Consider the following 27,849-nt stretch of genomic DNA (forward strand, 5'->3'; position numbering starts at 1 on the left):
TAATAAAGTTAGGTGGAAGTTCTCCCTTCTCTCAAGTTTTGCATTAAAAAGAACAAAAAAGTCACATTACAACTTATTTGAAGAAGAGAAAGAAAAAGGAAGAAAGTGAAGTGGTGCACACAGTGAAATTTGTCCTCTGCATTTAACCATCACCCTTAGTGAGCAGTGGACAGCCATGACAGGCACCCAGGGAGCAGTGTGTGGGGACGGTGCTTTGCTCAGTGGCACCTCTTGGCCGACCAGGATTCGAACCGGCAACCTTCTGATTACGGGGCCGCTTCCTTAACCGCTAGGTTGCTGTTTAAGCAGCGAATTTTGTCTAAAGAAGACAGATTAAAGGTCTGAATTTGGCATTTTCTCCTGGAATGACGGTGAGCGATCACTTCCACTGTGTGATGAAGCGTTTCTGCGCTTTTAGACGGTGGCGTGACCCCTTCATTCCTGCATTACTCTGGGTGCACCAGCCATACTGGATCGCTGCCCCTCCAGTCATTAACTGGGAACCCACCAGAAGTGCCTGCTCCGCCAAGGTGCCACTGAGCAAAGCACCGTCCCCACACACTGCTCCCCGGGTGCCTGTCATGGCTGCCCACTGCTCACCAAGGGTGATGGGCTAAATGCAGAGGACAAATTTCACTGTGTGCACCGTGTGCTGCGCTGCTGTGCATCAAATGTGTCAATCACTTCACCCTTATAACAGACCCCCCCCAAACCAGAGCAGCAGGACCTTCCCCCGAGCCAAAACCGGAGCCGCAACAGAAGTTGTGCGAAGCTTGTTAAAGCCGTTCCTCATCAAATCTGCTCGCAATTCCCAGCGTTTTCTCGGCACCAGAGCACAGGTTCAGGCAAAACGTGTCGTACTTTTTTTCCCCCCCTTTTTAATAGGAGGCCTGTGAGGGGGGGGGACATGTTTTTTTCCCCGCAAAAACAGGTTATTCACGGTGCCGAGCAGATGTCAGCCCTCCTTTTTTTGCGCGAAAGCTTGGCTTGCCGGCCAGGACCACCGCAGACTACACGCCGTACGCAACGAGGGCCAATTAGCGCGGCCGCGGCTTGATTGTGGCCTCCACAAAACAGCGGCGCCCGCGGAACATTAATCGCAGCGCGTTTGACTGATACCGGGAACGATTTCCCGCGCCGTGCAACTTGCTCCCGAGCACAAGCGCCGCTCGGCGTACGTACGTGTTAACAGGAGAGAAAATGGTGGATGACGGGCACGGGGCTGCAGCTGCTGGTGTGTGTGTGTGTGTGTGTGAACGGCTTCTGAGTTAATGGGGCCCATGGCAAATCCGGCAGGGGGGAAAAAAGTAAGTATGTATGGGGGCCAGGGCTCCTCGTGAGCAGCGGGCTTTATTTTTAACCTCATTGTTGGAGAGGAGGAGGATTCGGCGAAGGCGGAGGCGCCGCTGGGCAGCGTTTTCTACCTTTTCAAAAATATTTAAGAGGCTTAGAAGACCACTGGTGCTGCGAAAAAGTTCAAATTTGTCACATTTGGCCTTCTGGCCTCTTGCTTTTTCATAAAAATTGCAATTTTTTTATGAAGCTTTTGCACTACTGGTAGTGCATTTTTTTCTCTAGATGACAAATATGAGGTGACAACACTGTCATGAACACAAAAACCAACCTTATATCAGGTTGAGGAAGAAAACCTCGATAAATGCCACCCTCATTATAATTAACTCCCGTTTGTCCCTTTAAATCAGCAACGACGATCAATTTCTCTTCTGTGCTCGGCCATACAGCTGCTGTATAGTCTGCTGCTGAAGTTTGCCAAGTTGTGTCCTTCTCCACTCTGCCTGAAAGGTGAGCTGTGGGTCAGCCTGATGCCTTTAGGATCAGTGGTCACATGTCAATTAAAATCAAACGTGTTTTTTTTTTTTTTTTTAATAATATTTAATTAATTAATTTTTTAGACATTTTTATCAGTACGGGTGGTCGTAGCCTCCCTGAGCAAGACACTTAACCCTGAGTGTCTCCAGGGGGGGACTGTCCCTGTCACTACTGATTGTAAGTCGCTCTGGATAAGGGGCGTCTGGTAAATGGCGTAAATGTAAATGAATGATGATTTATTGGACGGGCCATTAGTAAGATGAAGACACAAAAAAAGGCCGAATTCGGCCTCGCCCAAAAAAAATCAGTTTTGCTTACAGCGGCCCTGCTGTTACCCCCCCTTAGTGAGCAAGAACATCGCATTATAAATCCAGTCCTTAAATTATGAACGAGTTCTGCAACGCTGAAAGACATACGATGTGCCGGTGAGATGTTCTTTTATTGACACTTCTCCTCCCCCGACTGGTCTGAAAGAGGAGAAGTATACACCCCCCCCAACCCAAACATTTTTTTTTTTTTTTAAATCGTAATTTTGTCTTCATGTTCATACTCACCGGCACCGGCAAAGTTTCCAACTCGGTCCGTCACCCCGCACTGATCTCGGAACAGTCTCTTTTGAGGTCCAAACAGGCCCCCATGGAAGGCTAAGACAGGGCTGGAAATTGGACCTCCGGGCACGAACCTGCCAGAGAAGGGGGGGGGGAGGCGTGGGCGAGGAAAGAAGAGGAGCGAGAGAGGCATCGTTTAGCCCCCCCGAAATGACAGGGGGAAGGTTTCATTACTTCTAATGAGGTGCCTGCAGTTCCCCCCTCAGGGTCGCCCGAGCCATCCTGTGGCAGGTTGAGTGTGTCCGGCTTTAGGGCGCAGTGGAGCGTGGCTCGCACTTGGCTGGAATTTAAAGAGACGCCCCCCTCTCCTCCCTTCCACCCTCCCGGCACCAACACCCCTGGTCTTTGTCCCCTACCGTTGCCAGGTGTGCCGTTCCCGCCTCTTCCTCCGGCTTGCGGCCCTTTTATTTTTGAAATGGAAATGGAATTAAATAAGGGATAAACACGGCAACGAGTGGCAGAAATTTATAACGGCCGGGGTTAACGGTAGCTGCGTTCCTGCAAAACGTCGAATAAAACCCTCCTACGGTGTCCGAGTAAATGGAACAACGTCTTGGTTTTCTCAATAGTTCAGCCGGGCAACTTTTTTGTCTTCAAAATGTATGCCAACTTCTGCCAATTCTACCGATTTAGAAAATAATCGAAAAAATATTGAAACCCACTCACATTTTGCTGAATTGCAAATGGACATGGGTCACATGACGTCCTACAACACATGTGAACATGGGTCGTTGGACATCCATAGTCATTTTGCAGTCTAAAACACTGCGTCGGTTTCATCCAGTGACATTTACATTTACGACTTTTACCAGACGCCCCTTATCCAGATCGACTTACAGTCAGTAGTTACAGGGACAGTCCCCCCCTGGAGACAGTGTCTTGCTCAGGGACACGATGGTAGTAAGTGGGGTTTGAACCTGGGTCTTCTGGTTCATAGACGAGTGTGTTACCCGCTAGGCTTCTCCCGCCCTGGTATCCAAATGCAGCTTACGCTCTTTGTGCATAACGTCCAACCTGCGTGTCTCCTTTCTTTACTTTTTTTTTTTTTTTTTTTTTGCTTAATGGGCAAAAAACGAAGCTGTTTTGCACTCAGCTTGGAGGAACAATGCCACGCTCTGTCCGGCCCGAGCGCCCGGCCTCCTGCTGTTGTTTTCGCCCTCCTGTCGGCCTCCTGTCCCGTGTGTCTTGCGCGAGTCCACGTCCACGGCTCTGGAAACTAGGAAATTACAGCTGTTCATAAGGCCACTTCCATGGCAACCGGCCGGATTATCTGGTGAGGGTGGGGTGTGGTGTGGGGGGCGGTTGGGCGGCTTGCACGGAAAGTTGGGTATAAAAGGTCGCGGTCGTTTTATCTGACCAGTTTATCTACTTCTCCCCCTTTGCAGCGTTTCGGCACGCCAGCCCAGCGCCGTACCCTACCTGCCTTTCATTACCAATAATCCGTCCCTCCCAACGCTTTAGGGACTTTTTTTTTCTTCTCTTTCCCCCTCCTCGTCTCTTTCTGTCTTTTCCCATCTCCAGCTTTCCGCCCCCCCCCCTCGCTCCACGTCCCTCCCGCCCCCTCGCAGATGTAATCTGTGTCTGTTACACACACGACATGCAGCTTGAGGCACATTCGTACATCAGCGCGGAGGAGGACCCCGTAGTCGCCGAGCGGCGGTGATTGGTACCAGACCGGAGCTGCGGAGCGAATTCCTGGTGTTTACATTCTCTCGGAAAATCGAGTTTTCCCCTGAAACCCTCTGATCTGGAGGTGTTTAGAGATGCTGATAATATTTCACGTCTTAAAAAAAAAAGAAACATCAGAGAAGTAAACATTCAAGTCGTTGTATTTATGGATGAAAAAAAAACAAAAACTTCTCATATCAGCGTCCTCTATCAGCCTCTCTCACTGCCATTGTTAACCCAACCATTTCATCCAATCTCGAACTCAATTGTCCGAGTCAGCGTCCGACCCCATTTATTTTCTAATTACAATTGACTAAATCAATTAGCCTCTCCTCCGCGGTCCCTTCTTCTTTTTTTCTTTCTATAAATGTATGTAATTAATGATCTGTAATAGATCATTAATTGCTTCCAGACCGTATTTGCTGTAGATATGAGTGAATTGTTCTACCATTGATGGCTTCTTGAGCTGGTTTATTTTCTTTTTTTTGGGACCCTGACCTCTTTTTGAACCATTTTATTTTTTCAGCGTGATCGCTGATGCTCACACAGCTATATGCATTATTAATCGCCATAATTTTGTTTAGTCTTTAGTCAGCTTACTGGTGACAGCCCACGCCCGCAGGACTGTAACGTACATTTATTATGAATCTGTCGTAACCAAGTATTGCCCGGATGAACGAACCTTGTCTAATCATTGGTATTGTCACTTCGGAGACTGGATGTCAGTCATAATCATCAACACGTGAGGATTATATGTATTCATTACGTCTATTCGTTTTTGTGAGATTCAAGTACATATTTGAATGAATAAGTGAATGAATTGAGTTGACATTTTTTCCGCTTTTCTCCAAATTTCAGGTTGAGTTTATGGAAGCCAGATGTAGTGCTCATTTAAATGCCTTTCTCTTTCCTTACAAGACCCATTCAGCACCACATAAAATCGCAAAAAATTTTTTAAGAGCAGAGCTTTGATGCAGGATAGGATCGTCTCGACGGGCTCCACTTCTGACTGGCTACCGTGAGTTAATGAATTTCCCCGGCCCGGCCCGAGAGATCTTCCTCCTGGGTTCACGAGCCATCATGGTTCCACGTACTTGCCGCGAAACTGTCACTTTTCCCAGCCACCTCTCCCGGTCCCACCTCCTAACGTCCCTTCAGCAAAACGACGTGTGTGGACTGGTTGCCCACATCGCCAATTCCCTTTACCCATGCACAGGCCCCCGCCACTCTGAAGCAAAAATGAATCAGCTATTGTCTCCAGATTGATGGGCCGATAAAGCCAGCCTTCTTTTCTCGAGAACATGTGTTTTGAATAAAAGATCCGATGCCAAAGCCCCTTAGTCAGTGTAACATTTCAAGAAGAAAAAAAAAAAGAGATTGAAACACGGGCAAAATGCATTTCAAGCGTTTATTTTTCTTTAAATATCACAATTCCTCATCACTTTCCAGCTGGAACTCAAACGCTGAGGTGGGACAACCTCCACGTCCCTCAACCAGCGAAGAAATGACAAAAAAAAACGCGCTTGAGTGGACTGCGGGCCTTTCCCTCCTCCGTCTCTTTGTGCGCGTCCATCCGGAGCTTCTGTTTCCTGTGCCTCCAGGCCAGTGGGGACTACGGTGCAGATGAGAGGGAGCTAATAGGCTTACTCGCTTTAAAATGGAGGCCGAGGTTCGTGCTTGCAACCTTGACACACCACAGGCCGGGACAGACGTCCATCCACCACTGGTCCATCCACTGGTCCCCGTGTACAGCGCTAAAAATTTCTGAGGAACAGGTCATCTATATTTGGGTCCAATGTGAAGATTCTAAAAACGAGAACTTTAGACCCTTTTCAAAAAATCAATTCTGACCAAAATGCGGAATATATCAGTTGATCTCGAGCTTTTACTGGCCCATTTTGTTCCATACTTAGCATTTTGGTGCTTTTGTGAAGGAAGCCTGTAGTGCGGGTTTCACGGTTCACTTCAGGGGTCACCAACCTGGAGGTCTGGCACTCGTACTGCACATTTTTTGGACCTCGATCATTCATCACACCTGATTCAACCTCACAGTCCCTGGAGCTTAATCTGGTACAGTGGTGGAGCATTTTAAAGACCTGGGCTGGTGTCCTCCAAAGACACATTCTGCTTGTCTGCTCAAGCCGTGAATGATTCGCCGCAGCCGGATAAGAAGCCTCATTTGTTCTCCGGCCCATCCGTTCCTCTGTTAGCCCTGAATATCTTCCAGACGAGATGTACACCGAGTGTCAGGGTAGGCAGCATCTGAGCGTTCTTTCTGTGGGGGCCGTAGGCCAGCGTGAACGTGTCCTGGGCAGCTGCAGAACATCACCTAGAGAAGATGCGTATGGTCCCTTGAGGTTTCTGCACGCTCTTCTGCAGACGAATGCTGCTTTGGGCTTCCGACTCGGATAAGTCCCCAAGTTGCGAGTTCCTCCCTCTCCTGTACCTCTGGGGGCGTCTTTAATGTCTCTAATTCTGTCATAATACAGTAGTGTTGTTGTTTTTGCACAAGGCCTCCCCCACGCCCCTCGTTCTCCGCGGTTTCTGGACCGCCTTGTTACGCCTGCTTAACCCCACTTAAAGCCCCGGATGACATTCTGCTCACGAATACTGGGAGCTTGTCTGCTTTGTGTTTCCCGGTAATGAAACACTTGTTCACAAATTGATTCGTAGAAACGTGTAACGTCAAATTACAGGCGCGGGCCAACGTCCTGCTCGTGTGCGTCTGGGCTAAGGTGGGGGGATTAGGGATGAACTCGGGTTCGTAACTCCAACAAGTATGATTTGCGGTTTGAAGAGCATCAGGGCTCCGTGGGTCGATGTCCCAGCATGCAACTCTCATTAACTTGTATTGGACTATTAGATCAAACGGGCTTCGCTGAACCCAGGAGGCACCTCTCGGCCTTCATAAATATTCATTTAATGGGAATAAGGAAATTGTTTGCTTAGAACTGACATCACAATCCATCGACTCTACACTCCAATTCATCGAAGACGTCTTAATGCCTTAATAAAACTATATAGGTGGTTTATTCAAATTAAACACATTGTATACTACCGTTTTTACTGCGGTTACGTTAATTTTAATGTTGTTCGGGGTGGAATTGAAACAATTCTATTGAACACACCGATTTGTGTAACCTTTTTTAGGTTTATGTTTTTTTTTTTAGTTAAGTGCGTAAAATTGATTTTTATTTAGTGATTAATTTGGGGGGTGGGCTCAAACAATGAAGCGCTACATGCCTCTTGCCAGTCGTTTCGTTCAGTTGATATGTCCTGAGAATCTGTGAGAGCTCAACCATAAGGTCCCTCACTATGTCAAACGGAAGGAAACATTGACAGGCTTAGCGTAAAGGTCACGCTGACACCCTGAACCCGCCAGGCCTGACGGTGGCACTTCCCAAATCCACAGAACGTCTCGGAAAAGCTGCTGTTTATTTCTAAATGATTGGATTTTTTTTTTGTCGTGTTGGTTTTATAAAAAGGTGTGTTTCAGAGATCTTTCTGCCAGAGAAGAATTGACTTTAATCCCAGGCGAAGGAGAGTCTGATCTGTATTATATGATAAATCAGAAGAGGATCTGCTCAGCCACTTCTGTTATGATTACATTGGGACTTGAGTGCCGCACGTGGAGAAAAAAAGCTGCTTTTGCGACAAAAGAACAAAGACTCACGGAAAAAGACACTCACACACACACACAAAAACACAACCTGGTGTCAACTAAAAGCTGATTATTGTGAGGGTGAACAAACAAGCGAGAGTGAAAATTAACTCTATCTCCATGTGGTCCTGAACCATTTTTGGACCATTTGTGTAGTAAACAAACCAAACTCATGTGACCTGCTCCTCCAGTCAATATCTCACCAGTGCCCCCAAGTGCAAATGACATATCCAGATTTTCACTTGCCGTTTTTTTCAGTACGCTGATTTAGTGAAGGATGAGGGTGGTAGTGGCCTAGCAGGTAACGCACTCGCAAATTGGTCCAAACCCCCACTTACTACCAAGACGCTGAACCCTGAGTGTCTCAAGGGGGGGGGACTGTACCTGTCACTACTGATTGTAAGTCACTTTGGATAAGGGTGTCTGATAAATGGCACAAATGATGACTATATTGCGAGAAGGAGTATTTCTGATTGTTTTTTCTTCTTATCTTGGATAAATGGATTTATGAAACCGCTTAAGGTGACCGTGAGACCATGCTTCTGTAAGATTTTAGAATAAAACTACAGCAAGGCTTAATTGTGATGCTTTGATGAATGTCATGTTTGGATGGTGTCTGTAGAACATCTTCAGCCTCCCAGACACCGGAAATGTTCCGCCTGATCGACGTGCCACCGTTGTGTCACTTTCGGTCCCCAACGACGAGCTCGGTTTCCTGTGAAGTCAGGCCCGCCTCCCGTCTGGACGCCACGGTCCCGGACCCCTGGCGCTAAATCAATTATAGCCTCTATTATTCATTTGCAGTACGAGCTTCTTCTTCCAACACAACGAGAGACTCCCATTCCCACCTGTGAAAAAATGCATATTCTGTTTATTTACTCTTTTGCGGGGCGAAAGAAGAGGAAAAAACGACCATTGGCAAAGCGATAACATCTGCTAGAAGGCGCAGTGTGCCAGGAGTGAAATGGTTTCCTCCTGTCTGGCTCCGAAAAAGCGGCCTGATGCTGTGCAGATGTGTAGCTGCGCCCCGACTGTAAAAGTTATAAGCATTGTCATAACATTGTTCAACTTCTCCAGTATTTCCTGTCTTCTGCTTAGCACTTTATTACCGATCCTGGCCGTCCTCCAGGCCAGGGACGCTCGCGAGGGGGGAGGAAGGTGGGAGTCGGCCGTTCCCCTCGGCAACGCGCTACTCGGGAGTCAGGCAGCGGTTTTCAGAGATTACGAGGGAGAGGGGAGCGACCCAACGATACTGGAGAGACGGCGGCGGGGAAGGGCCGACCCGGGATTTGAACAGAGAGACCCCCCCCTTCCCCTTCCCCTGCTCCCCGCGGCGCCGAGTTGAGGGATGGAAAAGGGCCGACCGCGGGTGTGAGGACCGGTCGATTCGGAGAGGGACTTGCGTTCATTTCCTGCGAAAGACGCCGTCCCAGACAAGTGAGAAAGGAGCCTTTCTCTCTCTCTCTCTCTCTCTCTCTCTCTCCCTGACTCAGAGCGCCCTGGCCCACTGCCCCAGACAGGGATCCCTAGAACAACACGGAGCCGCGTCTCCGCGCACTGTGTGCACCGTGTGCTGTGCTGCTGTGTGTGACGATCACGTCACTTTTTTTTTTTTTTTTTATGTATTTCTTTTATGGAATTAGAGCAAATGTTTAAAATGCATGTGCTGCTTCATATGCTGAAAAGTCGGTAATAAGTCATATTCGTGTTTATTAAAAAAAAAAAAATCAGATTTGCCACCCAAAATTACTACCAAATTTTTAGAAATGTAAAAAATGTTTTGTCTCGTACACATCGCCAAAGTTTTACATTAATGCAGTACTCAAATATTCGGCCACGGTTCCCTGGATGAACGTTGCAGCGACAGCAAACTCAGCCGCGTCCGCGTTCAGGTCGCCGGGCACCTTGCGCTCGACTTCCTGTGCATCTGCGACGGATGAGGTTTCCACGGGCCGTCCCCCGCTTGGGCCCGACAATGAGGGGAGACGCAGACAGACAGCGAGCCCCCCCGAACACTACAAATCGCGGCGGATGTCGCTCTTTTTAACCCTCTGCTAACGAAAAAACAAACAGAAGGGCAGGAGGGCCGGCGCTTCCCCTTGGCAGATTCGGCTGATTCATAACGAGAGACGTCGGGCGCGTGGGCCCGGCCTCCTCCGCACCGCTCTTACTGTAAATCTCGGCGTGGAGTTCGGCCGGATCCCACACACCACCTCGCCGTCCACTGCGCGCTTTCTCATTAATAGAATATCGGGACGATATGAATAATCTCTCTGTCCCTGTGACCGAAGGTTCTCTGGACAGCTCCGCTGCAGCTGCACGCATTTCCTGGTTGGATTCTCTCTCTCATCCATGAGTGCAGTCTGTTCACACGGACCATCTATCGCGGGGGATAAAACAATCGAATTGAAAACTGGGAGCTTGCCAAGAACTCGCCTCCCACCCCGGCACGACTTGGATTTTCCTTTCCGAGACGCCGGCCCGCATATTTAAAACAAGGTGTTCGGGGACCCGTGTGATGAATTACAAATATATGGGGCTTGGGGGGGGGCTTTTTTTTTTGGAGCTCGTCTGCAGATACACATTGCTGCCTAGCAAAAAAAAATAAATAAATTATTCACCCACCACCCCCCCACCCTCATATCCTCAGCGCAGGCGACGGCCTCGGCCAACTCCAAATCGATTTCTGCGTCTCTTGCCCCGGCTCTCGTTGATGCCAGGCGGCAGTCGGTCCGAGGGAGATCTGCCTTTTTCAGGTTAAGCCGTCCCAAAAACACATTTCTCCGGCTCAGGAAACCCCTTCTCCTTTTTTACCCCCTCCTTTGCCGTGGCACGCGAGTGTAAACAAGCAGTAAGGGAGTCACGCCCTGAGCGTGTGAAAGTGAACTGATTGTCACTTGTGATACACAGCAGCACAGCACACGGTGCACACAGTGAAATTTGTCCTCTGCATTTATCCTATCACCCTGAGTGAGCAGTGGGCGGCCATGACAGGCGCCCGGGGAGCAGTGTGTGGGGACGGCGCTTTGATCAAGGGGACCTCAGTGGCACCTTTGGATTGGGATTCGAACCGGCAACCTTCTGATTACGGGGCCTCTTCCTTAACCGCTAGGCCACCACTGACCCCTAAAGAGAAGTCACCATGGAGATGCCGGGGATGCGTGTCCTACCAGGGCCATGCACACTTCACACGCATGTTCCACTTAATGGAGTGTCAGTGCTCACGCAACATTGTCGGCGTTGGAAGGGAACCAGTCGATGCAGTGGGGGCCCGCACCAAATGTAATAAAACACATCGCAGAGCCGGGAGAGGCGATGTGACTTTTGCTCACCACTTTTTAACCACCCATTCAGATTCATGCCACACTGCATGGACTTAATGAAGTACCGAATCACGAACACCGAAGCCGCTCTGACCTTAAGCCTTTTTTTTTATTGATCGAATTTGACATTTTGACAGGCCCTTGGTACAAAGGAGAGCCAAGTCCCAGAAGGACCATGTGGGGAGAAGGCCACAGGCCACCGTGGGGAGGCAGGCAAGCAGAATGGGCCACATTGATGTCCATAATCGACCGACCCAGCTTTTAATTTCCTTCTTTTGTGGTTTCTTTGGACTTTTCCCCAATGCAACACACATTCAAAGCTTGTCTGAAGTTAAGCTAGTCACCTGCGCAGCAAATATAAAACAATAGCTGGGAAAATGTAAGTGAAATCATCACTGATAGCGGTTGAATAGCACCACCAATGATCGCTGTGCGCTGAATACAGATGCGGTGTCTGCTGCGGGTCGCTTCAGGGAATGCATGATCCAGCCGCTACTTTGGAACCATCCCAAACCGAGACTGGGGATTAGGATCAATGGTGCGATGTATATGAATTTTAGTTTCAAACAGTCGCTCGGATTGCCAACAGAACATGAAACGTGGCGCCGTTGCCTTCTTTTGTATGCAGAAAATAGCACTTTAACAAGCTAAGAGGTGACAGAGAGGTACTGCGGTCCTGCCTTTGAATGTGCTCTTCCGACCTCGACATTGTACCAATCTGCTGCTGGTCTACCTCTATGTACCATCCGACCTCTACAACTCATACAAAATGCAGCAGCACGACTGATCTTCAACCTTCCCAAATTCTCCCACACCCCCCCTCTGCTACGTTCCCTCCACTGGCTCCCAGTAGCTGCACGCATCAGGTTCAAATACTGATGCTGGACTACAAAGCCAAACATGGAGTAGCACCATCCTACCTCACAGCCCTTATTACACCTCACACTGCACCTCGTATACTCCGAGCCTCCAGTACTGCTCGCCTGGTCCCTCCATCTCCGAAGGTAAAAGGAAGACGCTCATCTAGACTCTTCTCCGTCTCGGCCCCTCGGTGGTGGAATGAACTCCCCGTCAAGTTCAATGAAGTCAGAACAGCTCAGTCACTGAGAATTTTCAAGCAGCAGCTCAAGGACCTTCTTCTTTAGAGAATATTTAGATGAACTTGTAACCTTCTTATCATCTGACTTCTGTATAGAAACTAGAACAGAGTGAATAAAAAGATTGTATTCATAGTTGGGGGTCCTGGTGAACCAGAACTGATCACTTCATCCATGGTAACATGGAAGCACGTTGTAAGTTCCTCTGGATGAGGGCGTCTGCAAAATGCCGTAATTGAAAAGGCTGTATGTGAGTGTTAAGGCAAATGTACTGTTGTTTGGGTGTGTGTGTGTGTGTGTGCTGTAGGTGTATTTTATTATTAATATTGGTGATTTTTGAAAGTAAACAAGATGGTTCATTTACCAGGAGGGATTTTCTGGTGAAATATTGCCCCCTGTTTGATCTTTGATGGAGTGACAACATTTCCCACATTGCACCTTTAAAAACAAGTTGGATGAAATATGTAATATTATTAATTTATTAGTATTCACTTTGTTTTTAGTGATTGCTTCATTGACTAATGAACATCATGGTGGACGAACAGTATTAGAATCAGTAAAAAAAAATAAAAAAATCTATATTATTGGTAACTGTGCATCTCCAGTTCTCACACACTCTCTATGCCCGGGAAGCATCTGATTTTAGAAGATCAGCCATTTCTCAGCTCCGTCAGGGCGACATGTTCTGGTCCTGTGTCTGTGATGTGCTCACTCAGAAAAGCAGATCAAAGCATAGCATCACCCACCCCACCCACCTCTTGATGGGTCAAATCGAGGCATTGATTAGGAGGGTAGGCGTCCTTTCATGCTGGCAGAGTGTCGGTGACGGGACGGAGACGGGAGGAATTGGCCTTCTGGGCTGATGGGCCTCGTATATATCAGCATGCAGGCGAAGTGTTTCCAAAAAGTGGGTAACACACTCGCCTATAAACCAGAAGACCCAGGTTCAAACCCCAATTTCTACCATCGTGTCCCTGAGCAAGACACTTAACCCTGAGTGTCTCCAGGGGGGGGACTGTCCCTGTAACTACTGATTGTTAGGCGCTCTGGATAAGGGCGTCTGGTAAATGCTGTAAATGTAAATACTCATCAACATTGAAAGGCCAGTACATGAACTTTATTTAGCCTCGGATTTACCGGTTCATACGTGCTATGCACAGCACCTACGTGGTGACAGGGGTTAAGAACTGTGGCGTTTGTATTTTTCCACGCTTGGTAATTGGTCAGTGTTGTGGCGTACTGTACCGCAGATGGGCCTGTTTTTTTATGGATGTGGTTATTGTGGTCGTACACCTTTTGTAATTAGAGAATCACTTCCTACAGGGGAGCGGCGTAATCGGGGGGATTCCTGTCAGCCATGAAATTACCTGAATGGGAATGAATAAAAGCACCACTTAGACACATACACACACACACACACACACACATATATATACCGCTACATAAAGAGGCTTGATAGGATTCGATCCAGCAACTTGCTTAGCGTATGCTGGGGCATGCTCAGGCCTGAGGCCCGCGAGGGAGTTGCCGGTCCGCGTGCGAGACGAGCGCCAAGACCAACGCCTTTACCGTCGGCGCGAGGCACGAAAATCCGCGTATCGACCACGCCATCGCGCCGAGCGGTGCCGCACGTAGGTGACCCGAGGAACGCTGGCGCTACGTTTTTAATGGATGCCCACGCGACCGGGGCTTCAGCTGTTCCGTCAGGAACCCGGCAGGATCGGTATTTAAACCCGTCGCGGTTGCCGTTATGTAATTGGATAAGACTCGTTTAGGCGATTAGTGCACATTTACCTAATCTGAACGCAAAGGGATTTTTATCTAAGCCGTCGCAGTCGGATGTACGTTAGATGCCAGTGGGCTCGTGATGCCAAGTTGCTCGAACGAACTCCTGCCTAAATGGTTCAAGTTGAATTAGAGCGTTTCTGGGTATGCGGTTGCGAACCCCGATAAACAGCCATGTTGCGGGAGGCCTTGGCAGTCTGGATTGCAAATTGCAAAGCAGTTTCGCCGAATTAAGCTTATGTGATATTTACAGCCCGCCGCAAATGAAATGAGGAGCGATGCACGGAGCTGGCAGACTTCTAAATGCTTTTTGCCGTCAATTTACCCGTCGATTTTACAAAATTTAGGCCTTATATATCTGCGTCCAACGTTGACCAAGACCAGGGAGGACATGTGGTCTTTTTTTTTTTTTTCCGCTTCGTCTGTCTCACCTTGAAGCGGAGGCGTTGCCGCATTCGTCTTCCGTTGGACACAGGAAGGGCTCGCGGTCACAGGTCAGGGCACAGCTGCAGACGCCCCCCCACCCCCATACCAGCGCTAACATCCAAACAAATGGAGCGACAATGCGGCCACTGTTCATGTTCAGTGGGCAACTGTCACAGGAGAGAGGTTCATACCAGCGGGGAGGGGGGGGGTCCTGCACCAGTTCCTGTTTGCACAGGCGGCTGAGTCTCTCCAAGGGGACTGTCCCTGTCATTACCGATTGTAAGTCCCTCTGGAGGTAAACATTTGACCACATATGTGTGTTCCAGAATGCACAGTAAACATTTCCTGTGTATTGGTCGGACATATGCCAATATGCTGCACCAGCCCCCTTCTCTAGCTTGGACGTCATGCGTTCTTGTCTTTCAACCACCTCATTAACCCGTTTCTGCAACCTCTGCACACACTCCAACAAGATTTACAGAAGCAACGTTAACGAAACGTCCACCGCTACCATATTTAAGGGAATTCAGTTGTAATTAACAGTGGCCTTAGAGCAGGCCTCGCTAACGCTGGGGTTGAACTGGAGGGAAGTGGCTCCATGTTGCCCTGGCAGGTGGAAAAAAAAACAAGTGGTACGATGTCGTCTTGCTGCTCCAAGGGTCAGGGGCTCATGGTGGGTCGGGGGGGGGGGGTATCTTTTAGATTTTAGCGTTGGCATAAATTGGAAACAGGCATGTCATTCAATTCGCTGGAGGGCAAGATGGAATCTGTAATGGACGCAGGGGGCTACTGGCTCTCCATTTAGCCACATCTGTGTCTGAACACCACCTCTCATCTTGCCCCCCTGTACGTCCAGCAAGGCCATTCTGCTCCGCACAAACCTTGCACCATGGCCCAAATACCACTTTCCCTCCATTTCTGCATGGATGTGATAATGAAGTCCTGCAGGGCATGGCTGAAACGTTCATGTACCGGGAGGGTCAAGTAAGAGTCACCGTCCAGAAATGCACATACCCCCACATACTGACTTGCAAGGGCGCATACAGTCTGCCATTTTAAATGTCAATTGACTGTGGCTGCCAGTGATTGCAAAAAATCGAATAATCAAGAAAATATGATTGGTTTGCTACAAGATGCTGTATTATGGATTGCTTGAGGTTTGAAGGTGTGTGTGTGTGTGTGTGTGTGTGTGTGTGTGTGTGTATTTGACAGGTGAAGTGGTATAATAAATACATGGCATATTAGATCAGCCTGAAATAAAAAATGCGTATAATTAATTTTAATTAATTTATTTTAATGCGTACGTACTATATATGTAGAAGCACACCAAGGGCCCTTGGGCTTACTTTTGAGTTATTTTCAGTTATTTTATGAACCGAAAAGTAACTTGGAATAGCCGTGGTCAGTGCCTGTTACACTTCCACACTCACGATGCCCAGGCCGCTGGCTCAGGTTTGAAGTAAACATCTTTCCAAATGAATCTGATGTGAAAAGAAAAAGCAAAAAGAGAGAAAGGAGCCCATCTTTTGACGCTCTTTCCTGTGTGCTTGCACTTGTGTACCGATTAGGTCTCGAAATAGACCGTCTGTTCCTCCTCTACTTTGGGACCACCGGTGGTCTCTGTGACCTGCCAGCTCTTGTTAGCGCAGTGGCGAGGAAGGGTTCCCGGTGCCGAGGAAATGAGCTGAGGCCCGGCGGGTCGGCCGGGTCAAGGTGAACGCGAAGCAGAGGCGAACAGCGTAACAGACTTGAGGAGGCTGTCTGATTCCCCTCCTCCATATTCTTCATGTTCTTTTTTCCACTATCGTCTGACCCCAGTGTCTCGCCTCGGTCCATTTGAGGGAAAAGTCTTCAAATCTTGCTACTCCTGCAGAACCGTGGACATTTTCAGCCAGGCCTTCGTCTTCTGAAAGAACCATCGACCTACTGCACAGCAGCAGACTCGGAAGAAATTCGGTTTTTTTTTTCCCTTCCATATTCCCCTCATTCTTAATACAATAAAGTGCCATTCATTACAGTGCCTTACCGCGGATTCCCGTAATTATCCGAATTAAGCACAATGAAATGTGCTTCTCGGCTGGTGGAAACTCTCTTCTCCTTCAGCCCCCAATTTGCAAGGTTTACGTGTCCGAGGTTGCTAAGCAATTAAGACCTATAGGCAAAGTTCGTCATTTTATTCTATTTTTTCTAGTTGCTGAATTGCTGCTTCTCGGAGCAATTTTTCGCACAGGCTTCCTAGACGCCGTGACAGCGTTGTTAGTGAGTCGTCGGTATTTTTTTATTTTTCTTTCGATCAAGAAATCGGCCCTATGCGTCGACGTGATTTTTTTTTTTTTTTTTTTTTTCGGAATGCGGAGCAGGCCTGGCACGGCCTTACCGTTTATTTACAGCCGTCTTGCTGATTGATCCCAGCACGGCGGCGCATTATTAACACGGTTTTGCACAGTCAACCCCCTAGACGGACGAATGCAGGCCCCTGATCTCTTTTTAATGGCAGGGGATCATCTGATGCCGGCGCGGTATCTGCGTCGCGTCGCTGCCTGGCTGTCGGAGTGATGGCTGCTGGTCGGGCGGGTCTCCGCCGAGACTTCATTAGTGGCCCGGGCCGTGCCGGGACTCCCCTGGAGCGGGCAGAGGAGTGAAACATTCTCGCTCTCGGCTCGAGCCGTTCCCGCTCAGATCACGGAGTGCCGACGCCTGTCTTTTAGACGTCGCCGGTTAGTCTCGGCCCCGAGGCCCCGGGCCATGTCCAGAATGACATGGGGGCATCACGCAACCCCAGAAATGTTATCTCAGCTCGTCTCACGTGACTCTACAACTCTCCAGCCATTAGCTGTTTATCGCCGAGCCTGCTGGGTAATCCTGGGTAATGGATTATTAAATATGTCACATATGACTACCATAACAGCCAAGACAGATTTGGGGGACAGATCACTACCTCATGATTAAACTATTCATTGAAAAAAATAATTAGACAAAAATAGTGGCAGTGGTGACCTAGTGGTTAAGGTGCCACCGAGGTGCCACCGAGGTGCCCGCCAAGGTGCCACCGAGGTGCCACTGAGCAAAGCACCGTCCCCACACACTGCTCCCCGGGCGCCTGTCATGGCCGCCCACTGCTCACTCAGGGTGATGGCTTAAATGCAGAGGACAAATTTCACTGTGTGCACCGTGTGCTGTGCTGCTGTGTATCACAATGACGATCACTTCATTTTACATTATCTTTAAAAAAAGAAGTAGTTTCTATGAAACGTCTTTTCATGTCCCTATTACACGCTACGGTATTGACATCATACAGCAGTATTGATTTTTTATCCTTGTTCCCCATGATGGGGACAGAGTGACCCTTTGGTCTGGCATGAACATTTCTTTTCCTCTCCGTCCAGCCATTAAAATGATTCCAGCCTGAAAACGGAGAAGGCCTCCGGCCCCCAAAACTTAATGATGGCTTTTAAGTGGACATCAATAACAGACGCTAATTCCGAAACCAAGTTTCACGTCGTTGACATCAGGGAATACATTACAGGTGATGGAGGACCAGCAGTTTCACCAGGAAAGCTGTTGTTTTACTTAGATTAGTGGTCCTCCCTTTTCCGGGCCGTGTTTTTTTTTTTTTTTTTTTTTTACATTGACACAGTATTATGGATCCCGGCATCATAATAACTTGTTTTCAACTTTTTGAACATGGTTTTATTTGAATATGATATGTACATAAGCATATGCAGGATTTTATTTTTTTTATAAATGCATTAAGCTGAAAACTTCTGGACCTCACCAACATATACGTGGAAATTGGTGTGGATATTGACAATTGGAGAATTTGCGAAATTGAAAACAGCATTTTTGTCTGTGATTTTGATTTTTTTTTTCTGCAATGAGAGGAGCGTGTGGATTTTACTCTTGAACTCCGCGGACGCCTCTTTGATAGCGAACCTGCTATTTTCTTCTCGTTTTTCATCTGGCCACGCCGTCTGGCCTGCCCTCTGTATCTGGGCGGGCCCGCGAGGGGAGTCCGACTCCCACGTCTAGCAGACAGAGGCCAGGAGGGGGACCTCCTTCCCCTCCACATCCTGCAGTGCTTGCTGGTGCTGTAAATTACATCCCTCTTTCTCTTTTCTCTCGCTCGAGGCTCAGATGGCCTTATTTAGTTTACAAACTGGCTGTGATGGCAGGAATGCATTCACGTTCAGTAATAATTGCGTTTATTTTTGCATTAACGTATAGTTCATTAGTAGTATATGGTTGCCTAGCAACACATCACCAACAGAACAGTCTCAGTGTGCAGATATGAGATTGGGAAACAACAGTTTTATAATGATGTTTTGTTAATTCGTGGCCGTTGCTAATCGTGTTGTCAACATGAACGTGGCAATAATTTCGATTCATCTGGAAATATCAAACGAATCACGTCCCTTCATAATTCCACTGCATGTTTTGTTTCTGTAGCTGTAAATTGAGCGAAAGTCACTGAGGAGATGTCGTCTAATTGAAAATGCAATTTGAAGCGATTGTCATTGTGAAACACAACGAAGCGTGTCCTCTGCATTTAAACCGTCACCCTCGGTGAGCAGTGGGGCAGCCATGACATCAAACCAGCAACCTTCTGATTACGGGACCTACCAAGATTTTTAACCGTCAGGCCACCACTGCTTGGTTTGTAGCTGCTTGGTAGGAGTGAGTTTTGAATCCGTTTGGTCAATTGTACGATTAAAGGGTTTTAAGGTTTACGCCGACAATGCTATTGATTTTATATTGGTTTGATAGTAAAAGTTACAGTTGGCGTTGAAGAAATAAAACCTCGTCTGACAGTAGGATGTCCCATTTCCCAAACTCAGCCTCGGAGAGAAACGATTCGAAGCGTACGGTGGGGAGATGCATAAATCATCTCGCGTTCAGGTGTCGGAGAAGCTTGTCGCCGAGCGACCTCGGCGGGGCGGCTCACGTGTTGCAAGGCCCCTCCCCTCAGGGCGAGGCCGCGGTGAAATGAGGCTCCCGCGTCCTCTTTTTCACACCGCGTCACCGCACAGACTGCCGGAGCAGAAAGTGTGCCAGGGTTTGGCCCGTGGCGCTTTCTCAAGGAAAACTGAAAAAGCCCAGCCGGCCTCCTCGGACAAGATTCGCAGGCAATTAAAAAAAAAAAAAAACCCGCGAGATTTAATTACCTCCTAAATTAGCAGGGCGACACTTCCTTCCCGTTTTTCCGCTTCGCCTCCGTCCGGCCCGGGTGCTCGGAGATAAAAGAACCTGACCTCCATGTTTTGGGTGTCAGCGCAGCGCATGATGTCATGGCCGTGCCTTTCACCCCTGGCGGAGGGCCATAGTGACAGATGACACGCGCGGGAAGAAGCCGCCTGTCAGGCGGCCAGGACGTAGCCACGGAAACCGGCTCAGATAAGCGCGACACGGAGTGCACCGATACCAGCGGAGAAATATTTCATTTACTTCCTTAAACGTACTCACAGAATGCACATGCGCTGTTCCGCTTGATCAATATGGGATGTGGAAGGGTTGCTGGAACGTTACATTAACGTTATTACATTGTTAAGTGCATCGGGTAACTGTGATTTAGGATCAGATGCGTGTTAAAGAGCTTCTTGAAGGAGCTGTTCTGACCCTGTCCTGGTCGGGAAGCCCAGATGAGAAGCGCCCAGAGACTGGGACAGTCTTGTCTGATGATGCCAGGAGACATTCCATGGTGGTGGTGTGCAGTTGTCTGGAATATACGACCTTAGTCTTATAGATCATTCTTTTCAGGTGTTATTATTCAGGATATTAGCCATAATCGATACAAAGCAAGCGGGAAAAAAAAAAAACAAAGTTATTTTTTTAGCATGAATAATTTTTTTTTTTTTTTTTTATTTGAGATGCACTGTTACCTGGTAACAAGAGCGAGTTGCGCGTTAAAATTCCCGCTTCTGACTGTGTGCGTAACCAACCGACAAAGATTTCCCTTTGATGCCCCCTCAGATAAGGGCCCGGCGAGAGCGATGCCGGAATGATGTTTAGTTGGGGAGACAAGACTGCACTTCCAGCTCCTGTGCAACAGAGGAACCCCCCCCCCCCCCCCCCTCGCCTCGCACCCTCCCCACCCCGTCAGCTGTTTTCAAGATGTCGGTGTAATTTGTCATAAACACGGCGGCGGCTGGAGCCTGCCGAAATGAATCCAGCTTTGTGCCAGAGCGACGGGGGGAAAGTGAGAGAAGGCGTATTTTGCTCCCCGTGAAAGTAGAAAGTCTGGATTTGTCTTTAAGGTTGATTAAGCACTCCAGTCCCCTGTAATTTTTTGCGTCCAGCCCTTCGGTGGGGGCGCACTTCCTGACGTTTGATTGGCATGGCCTCCACGGCTATTTAATAAAGTGCGAGCTCGCTGTGCTGTGAAGAGCGTTAGGAGCAAATTGGGGGAGGAGAAGGAGAGGGAGCAGAGAGGGAGAAAGCCGGCTCTAAACGTTCCCGGCTTTATTAGGACATGACGTGACCTCCCAAGTGCTCCTTTTAGGTCTGGAGAGAGGATGACTCTTGGAGGAATAAATTAAACGTAATTTATTAAACTCAAACCGAATTATACAATTAGGGCGGCAATTTAGCGAGCGACATTGGATTTGCGTAAACCCCGGGATAACCTCCGTGCGAGATGGAACTTGATGGTTCGATATGTCTGGAATTGTAACCAGATGTGTGCGCCGACGGCGCTCGGATGCGGACGCCGGAGCCCCCCGAAATGTTGACGCAGGATTTCCAAAATTGAAATTGTCAGTAGGGGGGGGATCACCTAATTTCCTCGCGGCTGATTAAATAATTGTTTATTTAATGTAAGTGGGCCTGCGGATTGGTTAAGCAAATTAAATGTCATGTCGCAGCAGTAGGTTGTGTTTATTCTGATGAACCTTCATTACACACACAGACATTTTTCTTTTCCTTTCCTTCGTGAGTGACCATTTATTTGTTAACTTCATGATTGTGCTTGTAAAATATTTAAATATAATTTGTTTATTTTTACATAGTAAACAGTATAAAGCAATGAAATGAACAGATTTTATTTCTAAATGAAGTTATGCATATTTATAGATAAATGAACTCATTAATGCAACTAGTGCAACCGAATAAACATGTTTTTTCTGTGTATTTATTTAATGTGATATGGGTTTTTATAATGTATGTATTGTAATACATACAATATTCAGCTATTAATTATTTTTATCTAATCAAATTATTTTACTTTTTTTTTTTTTATGGGCTCTGATTGGGTCGTGTGTTATGACTGACAGTGGTGCCAGACCACTGAGGCGATGGCGGCGGTGATGCCCCGCCTCCCCTACTCTGAAGCGGCAGCCGCCTCTAATCAAGTCCTGCACCGAGAACGTGGGAACACACTCGTAAAATAAATGAATGTAATTAGGCCCCGGGTCTAATTACACCGCATTCCCCTCACCGGGCCGGCGCTAGCCGGACTCCCCCAGGCACCTGGAGCCCAGGCATAAATAATCAATTACGGCCGAACAGAAAGGCACTCGCAAACACCTACCGAACGTGTGTGTGTGTGTGTTGTGTGTGTGTGTGTGTGTGCGCAACAAGGGCCATCCATCACGGGCAGGAGTGGCGACCGGAACGCCGCCTTTAATTCCGACCCCGCCCACGCGGTACGATCTCGAGCTTGCGTACAGGTAGATAAGGTACGAGGTATTGTTTATTATTGGTTTTAACCGGGCGTGTGATTTTTGTTGGTTTTTTTATTATTTTTTCTTTCTTCGGGCCAGATGGTGCGAGGTACTTGGAGCTCAGCCGCTCCAGATGAGCCAGGAGGCTGCAGGATAATGGGTGGCGGTGAGGAGTGCTGCTGATGGGTTGTAGATACAAGGGATGGCCCGGGAACAGCCCGGGAGCCCAGATATGCTGACGGATTGAACCCTTTCGCACAGTAGTTCTTCCCCCCAGCCAAAAAAAAAAATATATATTTCACCCAGGAGTCGAACCAACATGGCAGGAGAGGAAAGTCAGACTGCACTTAAGGACAACAAAGACGGAGCTTTCTCCTCCACCCCCTTCCCCCTCTTTCCTCCCTTCCTCAGGAGAGCAGCTGGTGCTAGCCAAAAAAAAAAAGAAAAAAAGGAACCTGGCAACGGGAGGTGCGCCTTCGTTTTTACAGATGGCAGAGCAGGCCGAGTTGATAATTGAAAAGGAAGTCTGGCTTCGTGAGCCGCTGGACAGAGAGGGGGGGGGGACTATTTCGGGGTAATTGACACCTGAACTAACTTGTCGGCCCCTCCCCGCCGAGCCGACGAGGACGAGCGAGCCTCGATCAGTCAATTCCCCCTCCATTTTTTTGCCATGCCGGGAAGGCACGGGGAATAACCGCGGTCGGCGAGGAACGAGCGACTGTTTTGGCTCAGTAACGGGGCGTCCGTTGGAGGGGGGGTCACTTCGCCTGCGCCGCGCCTCTCGGAGCAGCCGTATCGTATTGCGGGCATTGATTACGCGCCGCCGAGTGCTAAATACGCAGCCATCAATTGCCGCCAGGGCCGCCGCTCCCAGCCGTCGAGTAGAACCGGAGCAGGAGAAGTCGTGATTGGCCGCCTCCACTGCCGGTTGGCCGGTTGGATTATTTAGGCCGAGGCGAACGGTGCCATCGATTCCGTAAACATTTACGGCCTCCAGCTGTCTGAATGTTCTGCACAAGCGCCTGTGACATTGCGGCAAGGTCCGAGGGAGCACATGTGAATAATTTGGAGGCCCGGGACGCCCCGGCGTTTCTGGAGTAGCCGGGGGGGTGGGGAACCCTCCGAGCCCGATGATGGATGCCCTGTTTGGGTTGTAATGCTAGAACGGCATCGAAAAAGAATAAATCAATCAATCGCGGCGGTGCCTGTCAGCCCGGCCATGTGGTCCCACCACGGAGAACGGCCCAGGATCAGGACGTTCGTTTCCAAGAAAACAAAGATCCTTACGTGCCAGAGCCGTAATCTAATTTCAGCAGAGCTATTGATGGACAGCGATCCAATTTAGGATTCGAACACACCCGGTTGTCCATACTAAAGAATAGTAAATATACTCCAATCGGGAAAAAATGCTGATCTTGTGCTTTGTTGGAGAGGCAGAACATTGACAGAACTTATTGACAACAACGGTTATATGATTTTTTTTTTTTTTTGAGAGGGGGTGTAATTGCTGTTGAATCATTTCTGAATGGAAAAGTGCAGGGTCATACCTTGCGGAGCACATACAAAAAAAATGAAATGTTGTGGGGAAAGATCATCAGGTTTTTGGAATTTAATTTGTAAAAAAAATCATATGTTTAATACATTTCACTTGTATTTCAGTGTGTGGGGTACTACGTACTTTACCTTACATTATTCTGAAACGTCTATGTCCTCGTTTAAGTAGTTAGCAGTTGGTTTGGGCTGAAGAGTTGAAGGCTTAACTTTATGAATTGTGTTACAAAAGCGAAAAACCCTTTTACGGTATTTGCTCATATTTTGAGATGTAGTAGCACAGCGCTGCTGAGGCAAATTTTTTCAAATTGATAATTTATTGCCGTAATTTTTTAGTTGTCTACTCCGACTGCAACAACCGACCTTCATCTCCCCTCTTATTCCTCCTGAGTAATAGCCGACGTCGGAAACGTCAAGGAGTGAGAATGCAAGCAAGCGGGAGATTAGTTCAGCCGACGAGGGCTCCTCTGATAGCGTCCCCGCATCTGGACGGAAGAATCGGCGTCTTTTTTTTTTTTTTTTTTTTTTTTTTTCACATTCTGGAACATCCAGTGAATCAAGCGCCCCGAAAGCGTTGCCAAGAAAACTCTGCGGGCCTCCCAGCCAAAATTATGTCCGCGGGAGGCTTTCCATCCTAAACGTATCCGAGCACAATTAGAAGCTTTGTGCTCCTCTGGCAGGGACCGGCGATGCGGTCCCAGGTTCAAATAAAACACGGCGTGTCCCGCAAAGCCAAACGACTTTAGCAGGCGGCGGTCTAGATAATTCCAAGTGAAGCTAGCTTCACTTGTTGCTCTGCTACTGATAAGCCTGGCGCCGGGTTAAATGACCCGTGTCGCCTTTCTTCTGTCTTCTTCTCTCCTCGCGACGCTTTGTCTTTACGCTTCGATTGATTTATATAATTTTTAAAGATTTTTGGGGGGTTTTTTTGGGGCGACTTTCAGGCCCAAAAACGCAACCAACCGAGAGTGGGCAAAAACAGACAGTCCACTCGGGAGACGCGTCTCATAGTTGTGTAGGAGAGCTGAAGCAGTCGAGGGATTTGGTGAGACCCCTCCGGCGGCCCGTCAGAGCAGCACAGACGCGGTTGCCTCCGGCTCGCCGGTATTTATCGCGGTGAGGTTAATTACGTCTCGGGTCAGCCGGGTTCTGCTAATCCCCGCAATGTCTGACCTTCCGACTGGACAGACGACACTCTCCCTCCGACGGGGGGGCTGCCACCCCGACGTAGCCAACCCCCACTCACCACAGCTCACGTTGCTGGACGTATCAGATTTGATGGGTTTTTATTTCTTTTCTTTCTTTCCTTCTTTTTTTTTCTTTTACTCGTGTAATTCACTCGTTTCTTCTGCTCACACATTCACTCACTCTCCCACCTTCTATTCGTTTCAGAGACGCCGAGGCTCCGGGGTGTTCTGTGCCAACTGTCTGACCACCAAGACCTCCCTATGGAGGAAGAACGCCAACGGGGGCTACGTGTGCAACGCGTGTGGCCTGTATCAGAAGCTCCACTCGGTAAGGAGGAAGACAGACAGGCCGAGGAGGGGAGGAGGGGGCGGGGGGCGCCGGCAAAGAAAAACACCGCATCGGCCCACCCACCCGTCCGAGAAAAAAAACTCAAATAAACTGCGGTGACAGCATTGAAGCTTCGGACCGTTGGTCCCATTTCCTGCTTTTGCCCCCCTAGAGGTGACCTCTCACCTCTATGCTTGGAAACAGCCATGCACCGGCAGTTTCCGTTACCCACAATTCCTGTAGCACCTGCCCTCGTTTTGACTTTTTCTTACAAAGCGTAGTTGCCAATGATAGCGGAATTATATGCACTATGCTGCAAGAAGGCCGAATATTAACCTAAAACAAGCTTTTCATGTACCTTTTCTTCCACAAAATACTATTTATTGGCAATTATTGGTCAAAATGATATTTTGTGAGCAGGTTCGTGGACCTTGTTTCACGCAAGGGTTGGGATGGCAGGACGTTCTTAAACTGCAATTGGATTTGCTTTTACGGCCTCACGCCTTCCTTCAGAAATTCGATTTGGATCTCAATGGGCAGAAGTGTTTATTCATTTATTTTACTCTCTCTCTTTTTTTTTTTAATGCCTTCAGTTCATCCTTGAGGAGAAAAAAAAAAAGCCTTAAAGTGTTCTTGCGTTGCCTTTGAAACGGTGTCCGGGTGGACGTTTGGATAAACACATTTGACAGCACGTGAGGATTTAAGCCCCCTGGAAAACAGCGAGTGCTCATGTCCACCGCTGGTCTGCAGCCTGCACACGTGCTTCCTCCTGGAGTCTGAGCCCTCCTTCCCTCCCCCCTTTACGGGATTGTGTAGTAGTTTCTTGGACCAGACGCTGGGTGCAGAGGGGCCAGGTCTTTCTCGGGCTGGGCGTACAGGAGGCTCCCTGAATCGGTGTGGTCGCGCCGGCAAAGCAGCCAGACTCCATGGGGCTTGGCTACAACAGCCCCTTTCAGGACCCCTGCCACCTGGTGGTTTAAACGGGCTTTGGTCCCAGTGCCCCGGCCCACCGCGGTCGACCCCGCCCCCCCTCCCTTCCTTCTCGCCGGTGCGTTACGCACACTGGTTATCGGAGGAAACCTCCATCTCAGAGTTCCGTGGTCTGGAGTTCATCAGCAGACTGTAGCATAGAATCAGTCTATTTAGAAAAGAACTACAATGTCTTATTCTGTAGTAATTTACATGTAAACATATAAAAATGTGTTGCTAACAGGCTTTCCAATGCACTTTCAACACTTTCCGGACCACTATTTACTCAGGCTGTAGCTGAAATGTTAGCAATTAGTTTTGTCCTACACCAGACCCTTAATAAGGAAAACTTTCTTTTCTCATTTAGATTCAGGCTCAAAAGAGAGACATGATTTTTTACATTCTGTCTCAGTGTTCCTAAGCCTCCCGTCTAATAACGGTTGGAATGATGTACAAGATCCGTTAATAGTGTCTTTTAAATTAAAGTCAGGGGTGTAGTGATGGGATACGCGAAGCTCTAATGAGGTTTGAGGGGGAAAATTAATAATATATTAATGTTGTGACATTGACATCATACCAGCAACATGACACAGTGGAAAAAAAAATTCCCACTCTACATATCCAACATGAAATACAGTCCCTTTGTTATTTTGGTTGTTAATTTGCTAATTTTCTAGACGGTTTTATGACCTGCTATACATGGAATTGAGAATTGTGTTGTTTTTTTTTTGCTCCGGAACAACCGACAACCTTTTTATTTTAACATTCATGTTATTCATTTTATTTAATTTGAAATTCATTTTAAACCAGTGGATGTAATCGTTTTATGCATTCTTGTCAGCATAAAGGTAAGTAATTGACCGCACGGCTGTAATAAATGGGGGAATGATGAATGCGGGCTTCACTCGAACCTTCGGGGGCGGGCAGGGCACTTTTTGTTGTTTTTTTTTTTTTTGCATTAATGCATGTTTTCCATTCGGTCGTGGTCGCCACGGCGGACCATCAGGTTGTGCACACGTCACGCTCCGCCGGCAGCTAATAAATGAGACGGGGAGGGGATTCGAGGACCACGTTTTGTTTTTTCGGTGATGGCTCGGGAGATGGGGACTCAGAAAAGAGCGGCAAGGCCTGCGCGGCCCCCACGTTTTTCCTTTTTTTTACTCTTTGCGCGCCACCCCTTTGCGGGGGTGACGAAATTCCCGTCCGTCACGTTTTGGCTCTGAACACCCCGAGGCATTTTTATATTTGAAAATAAAACGGTTTATACGCTGTACAGAAATCATTTCATAATAGCACCCCATAAAACAGAGCTGTAGAGCCTCCTAAATGGAGTCCTGCTCTCCTCATGCCAGAACACATTGCAACAATAAACCGCCCTTTGATTTTATCTTCCAATAATAGGACCTGACAAGCACGTGTCTGCGGCTGCATAACACTCGTCCAGGCCCCGTCTCCCACCGTCTCCCGTCTTTTACGGTTTCTGCCCCGATCCCTAAACTCTCTGACCCTGCAAGGGAGGGTGGAGAAAGTGTCATCGATATTGAACCATGGACATGCAGAGATGTAGACCGACTCTCTCTCTCCCCGTGCAAAAGTTGCATTGCGAAGAACGTTAATAGAGCAATAAAAATGACAAACCTTGAGATTTTTGGTGACGGAATAAAACTGCACGAAAACCTAGTTCAAAACCTGAGTATTCTCAGCACCTTCAACTTAAAATATCCATAAAACTGATCTGGTTAATTTAACGTTTTTCTGGCA

The 27,849-nt window shown here is 48.1% G+C and overlaps 1 protein-coding gene across 6 annotated transcripts in view; it reads left to right on the top strand.

Moving 5' to 3' along the window:
* Positions 1 to 27,849, top strand: part of trps1 (trichorhinophalangeal syndrome I) — an 80,605-nt gene that overhangs the window by 48,422 nt on the left and 4,334 nt on the right. For all 6 annotated transcript variants that reach the window (XM_028964685.1, XM_028964688.1, XM_028964689.1 and 3 more), the window contains one exon: positions 24,997 to 25,119. In XM_028964685.1, the coding sequence (XP_028820518.1) occupies positions 24,997 to 25,119 (123 nt within the window). The remainder of the gene's footprint in view (positions 1 to 24,996; positions 25,120 to 27,849) is intronic.

The sequence above is a fragment of the Denticeps clupeoides genome, chromosome 20, assembly GCF_900700375.1.
Source record: "Denticeps clupeoides chromosome 20, fDenClu1.1, whole genome shotgun sequence".
Classification (NCBI taxonomy): Eukaryota; Metazoa; Chordata; class Actinopteri; order Clupeiformes; family Denticipitidae; genus Denticeps; species Denticeps clupeoides.